The 9,256-nt window shown below is 50.0% G+C and overlaps 1 protein-coding gene across 7 annotated transcripts in view; it reads left to right on the top strand.

The window, feature by feature from the left end:
• The window catches only part of KHNYN (KH and NYN domain containing), a 9,100-nt gene extending 476 nt beyond the window's left edge, over window positions 1–8,624 (top strand). For 2 of the 7 annotated variants that reach the window (XM_025047994.1, XM_006913518.3), the window contains exons 2-8: window positions 496–716; window positions 2,137–3,248; window positions 3,400–3,530; window positions 3,617–3,713; window positions 6,252–6,359; window positions 6,566–6,667; window positions 7,209–8,624. In XM_025047994.1, the coding sequence (XP_024903762.1) occupies window positions 516–716; window positions 2,137–3,248; window positions 3,400–3,530; window positions 3,617–3,713; window positions 6,252–6,359; window positions 6,566–6,667; window positions 7,209–7,461 (2,004 nt within the window). In that variant the 5' untranslated portion in view covers window positions 496–515 and the 3' untranslated portion in view covers window positions 7,462–8,624. Of the gene's footprint in view, window positions 1–61; window positions 138–495; window positions 717–2,136; window positions 3,249–3,399; window positions 3,531–3,616; window positions 3,714–6,251; window positions 6,360–6,565; window positions 6,668–7,208 lie in introns of those variants that run through there. The other 5 variants (XR_003046821.1, XR_003046822.1, XR_003046820.1 and 2 more) reach the window with 5 other exon arrangements.
• The last annotated feature ends 632 nt before the right edge of the window (window positions 8,625–9,256 follow it).

Below are 9,256 nucleotides of genomic sequence, written 5' to 3'. Positions count from 1 at the left end.
ACCGCGGAGGGGAGGGGAGGGGCGGGGGAGGGGTGTGAGTGGCTGGAACCTTGGAAATGGCAGACAAGGGACCCCCAGAGCACAGCCCAGTTCAACCCTTGGTGAAGATCCATCTTTAAGAGGCCGTTCTGGACCTGGTGATTGCCGAGTCCCCTGAGAAGAGGGACTCTTTCGTCACCCGTCCACTCCTTCTGGCTCCAGACCGAACTGGAGCACCCCCCTCCCTTTCCTGCTCAGGGCTGTGGTCATCCTTTTCCAAAGGCCAGATGCCCATCCCAGAGAGAGTCTTGTTTATTCATGACTTCCTCTCTGGAGAGAAGGCCCGTGCCCCTTTAATCTGACATTCTCTTCTTACCCCCCAAATGGCCCGAGATCTCCTGCGTTGTTTATAAGACCGGTAATTAAGTGCGACCTGTCGATGGCTGTTGTAGGCCTGGAGACCAAGATTTGGGTTGAGGGAACGGCGAGGCCCTGAGCTGCCTTTCCTGCTTACAGGACTGGGTGGCCAAGCAGCCATGCCTACCTGGGGGACTAGCTCCTCGTCCCCTGACCGCTTTGCCGTGTCTGCGGAGGCCGAGGACAAGGTGCGGGAGCAGCAGCCCCATGTGGAGCGCATCTTCCGCGTGGGGATGAGCGTCCTCCCGAAGGACTGTCCTGAGAACCCTCACATCTGGCTGCAGCTGGAGGGCCCCAAGGAGAACGCCAGCAGAGCCAAGGTGAACGCCCCTCCCTGACCCTTCCGGAAGCAATGATTCCCCCATCCAGAGTCAGGGGAGAGGAGGGGTCGGGGGAGGATCTCCACTACTTGATTGTCTCATTGGCAACCTCATTGATCCTGAGCTTTGAGAAACTCAACTTTGTATTTGTCTGGAGTCTTGGTTTCATTTCTGCTGTGATGACCCAGCTTCTCTGCCAGGGCTTGCAGACAAATGATTCAGTTCAAATCAGTTTGTGCTCTTTGGGAGAGCAGAGAAAATCCGGTTGGGCAAGGAGGCCCCATCAAGGAATTCACTGTAGGGTGGGAGGCCAGGCCTGGGTTCCTGTACAGCTCCACTGCCTGCCAGCCCTGTGACCTCAGTCTCAGTTTCCTTATCTATAAAATGTGAATAATAGTATCTACCTTACCGTGAATGAGATAAAGCATGTAGAGCATGAGTTCAGTAAAAGTTAGCATTGGTGATCATGATGGAAATATACAACACATATAAACACAAAAATTTAAAGAGGCAGCCTTGTAACCAATTAATGCTAATTGTATCTTTTTTCAAGATCAAATTAATAACTTTATTTTTTTAGTGTTTTCAATTTATTTAATTTAAAAATGGCAAGCAGCTAATTTAGTTTCTGGCTGTATATTATCATATGTTGTTCTTTTAAAAAGTTTTTATTAAAATTATTGGGGTGACATTAGTTAATAAGATTATATCAGTTTCAAGTGTACAGTTCAGTAATACATCATCCGTATATTGCACTGTGTTCACCACCCAAAGTCAAGTCTCTTTCTGTCAATCTCTTTCTGTCAACAAGTATTTGACCCCCTTTACCCTCTTCTACCTCCTCCCTTGCCCCTTCCCTTTGTTGTCTGTCTATGAGTTTTTTGGTTTTTCATTTATTGCTTTATGTTTTATATCCCACATGAGTGAAATCATATGCTGCTTGACTTTTTCTGTCTGACTTGTTTTGCTTAGCATGATATTTTCCATATCCATCTTTTTGGATATTTCATCTTTTCTTATGACTGAGTAGTATTCCATTGTATATATGTACCACATCTTTATCCAATCTTCCATTGAAGGACACTCAGGTTGTTTCCATGTCTTGGACACTGTGAATAACGCCTGGGTACTGGCAGAGGGACAGCGGCCTAGGTGGTGCCATCCCTCCTGTGCCTGAGCCCTCCTATAATTGTATCTTAAAGTGAATCAAGTTCTAAACAGGCTGTCAGCTGGAAAGGGAAATGAGTGAGATTCTTGATCCCATTTTAACTCCCAACTTTGTCAGGATCTGTGGGGGCTCCTTTGCTCTGCCCAGGCATCCTGGAGCTCACGGGAGAGCAATGAGCCTGAAGGGCCACTGGGCCACTTAGGATTCCAGCAGTCTCCTTTTTTCCTACCCCCTCTCCCTTTCCACCCTCAGGAGTACCTGAAGGGTCTCTGCAGCCCGGAGCTGCAGGATGAAATCCACTATCCACCCAAACTGCACTGCATCTTCCTGGGGGCCCAGGGCTTCTTCCTTGATTGCCTGGCCTGGAGCACATCAGCCCATCTGGTGCCTGGGGCACCTGGCTCGCTGATGGTCAGTGGCCTGACCGAAGCCTTCGTCATGGCTCAGAGCCGAGTGGAGGAGCTGGTGGAGCGGCTGAGCTGGGACTTTCGGCTAGGGCCGTCGCCTGGAGCCTCTCAGTGTGCCGGAGTACTGAGAGACTTCTGTGCCCTGCTGCAGCCCTGGGAGGATGCCCACAGAGAGGCCCTGCTACAGCTGCCTCTGGCCGTCCAGGAGGAACTGCTGAGCCTGGTGCAGGAGGCATCCAGGGGGCAGGGTCCCCAAGCGCTTTCCTCCTGGGACAGGGGGAGCCCAGGCCTGCTGGGTGCTCAGCACCAGGGAGTCAGAGCTCCCCTGAGTGAAGGCAGGGAGTCACTGGACACTGGACCTATGGGGTGGCGAGAGTCAAGGGGAGAGAAACATGCTATGGAGAAGGAGGGAGGGAAGCAGGGTGGTCCCAGGGAGATGGATTTGGGGTGGAAAGAGCTTCCTGGGGAAGAGGCCTGGGAGAGAGAGGTGGCCTTTAAGTCACAATTAGGGGGAGGAGAGGCAGGGCAGGCAGGGCTTCTGAAGGGAAAGACCCTGGGGAAGGAAGGGGTGCCTCAGGAAAGAGGACGGTTCTGTGTCCAGAATGAGCCTCCTGGTGCCCAGGGCCCCTGTCAGAGGGCAGGTCAGCCCCGGGGAGCCTCTCTCCTCCAGCGGCTCCACAATGGGGAGGCCTCACCTCCCAGAGTGCCTAGCCCCCCACCTGCACCTGAGCCCCCATGGCACTGTGGAGACCGAGGAGACAGGGGAGATAAGCAGCAGGCTGTGGCTCGAGGTCGAGGGTCTCCATGGAAAAGAGGCACCCGGGGGGGCAATTTGGTGACTGGCACACAGCGTTTCCAGGAGGCCCTACAGGACCCTTTCACCCTGTGCCTTGCAAATGTACCTGGCCAGCCAGACCTCCGCCATATTGTCATTGATGGCAGCAACGTGGCCATGGTGTGAGTACCCGGTGGGGCTGAGGGTCCTGGGGAGGGGAATGAGATGGGCAGTTTTGTTCACCTTGGGGACATATGCCGAGGGGCAAGCACTCCAGACAGGCTGCCAGGCCCTCCTCTGGGGCCCCAGAGTGCCGACCCCTTCTCACTGCAGGCACGGCCTCCAGCACTACTTCTCCAGCCGGGGCATTGCCATTGCTGTGCAGTACTTCTGGGACCGTGGCCACCGGGACATAACCGTCTTTGTGCCTCAGTGGCGCTTCAGTAAGGATGCCAAGGTCAGAGGTGAGTTGTGCCTGGTTTTCTGTGTCCTGGCGTAGGCCCTGCCTACACCTTGAGGATAACCACGTTGTGCTCCTCTTTTTCTCTAGAGGGTCACTTCCTGCAAAAGCTCTACTCTCTCAGTCTGCTCTCCCTCACTCCCTCCCGAGTCATGGATGGCAAGAGGATCTCTTCTTATGATGACAGGTACTTGTTTCTCTCCTGGACCCAGGCTCGATATTCAAGGAGCCCAGTGGGAGACCAAGGGAGAGACAGAAGCTCCTGACCTTTTACACTGTCTCTAAGCCTGGGTAGTGGACAAAGGGCCAGTTATTCCTCCGTGTGCCCATATGACTAGGTGGGTAAGTCTGCCCACAGGTGAGATGAGATGGATGTTAGACAACTGTGTTTGCCCATTCATCATTCATATTTTATTCATTAAACTAAATTATGTTTTGTATTTATATAGTGCCTTGCTGCCTAGAAAATATGGTTTAATGGAAAGATGGGAAAGCTGATGACATGAATAACCAGATGACAAATCCCTTCTTACAACCTAAATTTCCAAACATGTAGAGGAATTCCCTCAATATTTTGGAAAAACCAGAGTAAATGTTCAAAGCAACAAGCCAAATGAAGAAACAAAATCCATGCATAATAACATAAAAAAACTCATAAATAAAACATAATCTAAGAGATCACTGGACTTAGAATTCGATGATCTGAATTAGAGTCCCAAGTTACACTACTCATCGACTTTGACTATGGGCCAGTCTCTTAGTGAGTTAACCTCTTGTCTCAGGGTCCTCTTCCATTCATTCATGCTCCTCGTGAATATCAAAAGAAGATAAGGTATGTGCTTGCCTCACTCAAGGTACTAGGCAAGAGTACAGTGATATTCCTTAACTGTTCATGGACCCAAGCAAGTGTGGCAGAGGGTCTTATCTCTATGGTACAGAAATGGAGCAGAGGCTAAGAGTAGTTAACTGTCTTGGTGAAGGCTACCAAGTGGCAAAGGAAAAATGAGAAATTAAAGCTTCCAGATGGTTTATATGAAAAACAGGGCATAGTCCCTCAGTGTATGCACACTGTGTGGGAAATGGGCAGATTTTAAAAGCGAATCAAACATTTCTACAACTACTAGTTCTTTATTTTCTAGGACTTTCAGTTTTAAATAAAAAACTAGTTTCTAAACCATAGTGATTATATATTTTGTCTTCTCAAATACTTAACTTTTGCTCCTTAATAAGTAAATGGTATTCTGCAAAAAGGTAGTTCACTTTCTTCCTGTGCTATTGTTTTATGTCTAGATTTCACAGATTATCCAAGATATGGAACCTTCTTTCCACACCAGCATTGACACAGAATTGAAAGTGAAGACTGAGTCAGTTGTAATGAATTTTAAAGGCACGTGTCTGTACAGTTCTATAGGTCTTGGTAGGCAGACAGTACAATAGGAGTTTGGAATTTTGCCTAGTTACAGTGACAAACAAGTGGTGCACAGCACAGGCCTACTGCATGCATACTGCTGAACAACATATGTAACATAATGATAAAGTATACTTAACCTGAAAATACCTTTTGTATATCATATGATACCATGTACAATTGTATGTCCTTCATTTGTTTCCCGGACAGAAACTCTGAACCAGACATCTCACATACCCAGTCCCGATTACTAGTGCCCTCTTATACCACACTGCCTTTCAAATACTGACTGCCCACTTAGGTGCATGGCCTGAAGGAGGTGGGATTGCTGGGAATTTGACTTTAAGGAGCCAAAAGAAACTATAAATCAAACATTACAGGAACTCAGAGGAAAGGGAGCTTTCCTCTGGCTGTGGTTTTGTGGGAAGGGAGAGATTTGTGAGTTTTGATAGAGAAGGACATAGGATGGGCTGGATCTCTTGGTTTCTAAACCTGTTGAAAAAGACCCCCACATACTTCTTCATGAGTCCTACCACAGTTCTATGGAATCAGTATTACTCAAGTAGGGCCCAGGCATCTCTTTTTTAAAAGTTCCCCTGGTGATTCTGTTGATCAGTGAGGTTTAGGAAATACCTTCCAGATGGAGGGAAGATTTTGAGAAACATGGAAGTCAGAGAACACAGGGCATGTTTGGAGAACAGGATGTAATCGGTTCATTGATTCTGGCACAAGTTGAGAGTACCAGGAGAGATAAGGCCATAGGAGTGGCTGGAGTTGTGTTCTAGAGGGGCTTAGCTGCCATGCCAGGCCTGGGCATGTGGACTTTATTCGGTAGATAAAGGGCAAGTGTGGAAAGGTTTGGGTAGGGGAAGATCATGTTCTCTTGGGGGAAAGCAGGAGAGACTGAGAGTGGTAAGTGGCAGGGGGTGGGGAATCCTCTTATCAGGAAGCTATGATCATTTGCAATGTCCGAATAGCTAAGAGTGGCAGACTTTGCAGAGGAATAATGTGGTGGATTTGTGACTGTTGGGATAGGGTGGAAGAAGACAGAGCCCTGGCTAGATCTTACTCTCTCACTAACGAGGCACAAAGTGTTGAGTGGAGGATTGTGGTGAGTGGAGGGGTTGTTTTTCAGGTTCTATGTTGGATTCATCTTTGTTTCCTCTCTAATCCACGGCATCTGTATCCAGTCAGTCCCCTGGTGTGCGTGTGGGTGGGAAGATCTCTATCACCAGAAGTGGGTCATGGGAGTCGATAGCACTTTTTGGGGTTGGAGCTGTTGAGAATCCTAGAATATTGCTGTGGTTTTTGAGACAGGTTCATGGTGAAGCTGGCCGAAGAGACTGATGGGATCATTGTTTCCAACGACCAGTTCCGGGACCTGGCGGAGGAGTCCGAGAAGTGGATGGCAATCATCAGAGAGCGGTGAGAGGGCCTCCCCTGAGAAAAGGGCTCAGACTCAGACCTTTCTCTAAAACCAGTTCTGCTCTGCCACCGGGTGAGGACTCTGTGAAGGGGCTTGACATTGGCTTGAAGGATGGTAGCTGACAGCTTTTGTTGGAGTTGGTCTCAGCTGTCTGGGAGGTGGGCAGGGGCCCCTCTGTGACCATACATTCTCTGTCCCCATTCAGCCTTCTGCCCTTCACCTTTGTGGGAAACCTCTTCATGGTCCCTGATGACCCACTGGGGCGAAATGGCCCCATGCTGGATGAGTTCTTGAAGAAGCCAGTCAGGTAATACCCCAGACTCGTAGGCAGCCCCCCAGCCCTGGCCCCCTCTCTGCAGGGGCCTTGCAAGCCTGTAGACTTGGGGAAAGTGTGACTTCCATCTGGGCCACCTTAATTCTGTACTGGATTAGGTTGCCTTGGCTTGGCCTTTAACTACTTCCCTGGAAATCCAGACGTGGACCCTCCAGGCCAGGAAGGAAGCACCTGCTTCCTGTTTCCCCTAATCAGTGTGTTTGTTGGAATTTTTTGGAACATGGTTGCTTTACTTATAGCCACTTGTATTGAGCACGCCCTCTGCTGGACCATTAAGTGATTAATTTATTAGACTTGATCATTAGTGGCTGGGTTCACCTTCCTGGTTTCAAAGAAACTGTCTCTCTCGCCTTCAGAAGTGGGTTGATACTGCCACTCAGTGGTCAGCTTGGGGAACTTCGGAGCCAGGAATAGGCAGGGCCGTTAACGGCAGGGGAGCGCTGGGAGGCCCACTGAGCTCTAACTTCTCTCCAGGATGCGCACCAGCTCTTCTGTTCTCGCTGCTTCTTCCCAGGGCACAGGCATCTTCTAAGGCTCAGCATCCTTCCAGGGGCTTGGTAGAGCACGGTAACCAGCAGCAGGGGAGAGAAGAGGAGGAAAAAGGCAGTAGTGGCATTCGGAAGACCCGGGAGACGGAGCGGCTCCGGCGCCAGCTGCTGGAGGTGTTTTGGGGTCAGGATCACAAGGTGGACTTCATTCTGCAGCGGGAGCCTTACTGCCGGGACATCAACCAGCTCTCTGAGGCCCTGCTCAGTCTCAACTTTTAAGCCTCACCTGCCTGAGTGGCTGCCACCCTGTCAGCTCTGGCCTCGCTCAGCTCAGCCCCTTCTGTGAGGGTCCCTGTGCTGCTCAGACCCTGACCCAGACCCACTCTGAGTTAGTGCGTTGGGTCAAGGGAGCACTGAGGAAGAGCATTTGAGTGTGAGAAATGTTCCTGCCTGAGGCACTTTGGGACAGGTCCATCAAGTGACCTGATCTCCTCTTGAGTCAGGACCTCAACCAGCTCTCAAGAGGTTCTGCTCGGTTTTAATTTCTCAACCTTGCCTTAGCACAGGGTTTCTGTAGGGAGTGGAGGCTGGACATTGGGACTGCTGGCTTGTCCTCGAAGCTGAGTGGTGGATGGAGGCTAAGGTGAGCAGGAGGGGAATGAAGAACGATGGTAAGAAAGCTGAGCATTTCCTACCTTGGCTGCTGTTCTAAATGGTCAGAGGACAGGAGGCTTTCCAGGCCTGTCTGGGCTCCTGAGAGCCTTGAAGGGAATGCTGGGCCCTGGAAAGGCAAGTGTGATTGGGGTCTGGGTCACAGTGCGGCAGCAGGGAGCTGGTGGGGAAGGCAGAGGGAGACTTGGCTTCTGGTCTCAGCTGTGCCTGTCTTTGACCTTGATTGAGCTGCTTGGCTTTTACTTCTGCCTATAAATCAGATGTAAAAATACCAGTTGGGAAGAGGAATGAGAACATGGAGGAGGGCTCCTTGGAGGAAAGGTACTTGGACCAAGTCTCAGGTGTGTGTCTGGCTACACAGGCTTCTGAACCAAAACCTCACTTTTCAGAGAACCGAGAGTCCTCTGTCCCCAGGGCCTGTGCCCTACAGGCCCTAGATTTTAACACTGCACCCTCATTATGATGTGCCCTATAATGGCTGCATCCCTTTTGGGCAACCCCCAAATCCACATTTATAAAACAGTAAGGGGACTGTTTGCATTACCAAAATACTCTCAGGGTTCCTCTAAATGGCAGCTCTCCTGTTGCATTCAAGTGTTTGTTTACAGATTCAGTAACGTGTCAGAAAGTCCTTGGTTCAATGCACTTGCTGAGGTGTTACGCATTCACCAAACCGATGAAGCCATGTTCTGCAATGACAATGACAATGTGACCTGACCCCAGCATTTTCTCTACAGAACACGTGTTGCATAAAGCGAGGTCCACTTCTGCTTCGTGTGTGTGTGTGTATGGGGATGGGGGCGGGGGGTGGTTTATAGAGATTGTTATCTAGATGAACTGCTTAATTTGGGAAATGAAAACCGAAGAATCAGACCAACTGCTGTTCCATCAGGACATTCTCTCCAACCTGATTTCTACAGGTCATCCTGTATCTGCTTGACGTCCTCCCGTGCCAGGGAACTTACTACCTCCAAGGTAGCCCGTCCCCTCCATGGACAGTATTAGCACTTTCCTTTACTGTAGCCCCCAATATGCTCTTCTGCCTTTGAGGCTGGTCACTCCCCCAGGAACAATACAGGGCCAGTCAACTGCCTAGAGTCCAAGACCAGATGAAGAAGGCGGACAGCTGCTGCAGTGTTCTATGCTGTCTGGGCCCCGTAGCAAGTTCCTGGACATGATTCTTTTCAGGCTCTGGCTGCTGTTCCCTGAGCAGCACTGGTGTGTCTTGTCTACCTACTGCCACTCTAGTTCATTCGAGCAATTAGTGTGGGAGCTGAGTGATGATGGAGAGAGTCCCTGTGTCCTGGTGTCTTCGTTCTTCCCTGTTAGTGATGTATACCACTAGACCATATCGACTTGGGCTGGGGGCAGGTGTGTTGGAAACAAGATAGTCAGAGAGATG

This window comes from Pteropus alecto, unplaced genomic scaffold (genome assembly GCF_000325575.1).
Source record: "Pteropus alecto unplaced genomic scaffold, ASM32557v1 scaffold335, whole genome shotgun sequence".
In the NCBI taxonomy this organism is placed as follows: domain Eukaryota; kingdom Metazoa; phylum Chordata; class Mammalia; order Chiroptera; family Pteropodidae; genus Pteropus; species Pteropus alecto.
Note: the sequence above shows the minus strand (reverse complement) of the source record. Positions and strands in the feature narration are given on the sequence as shown.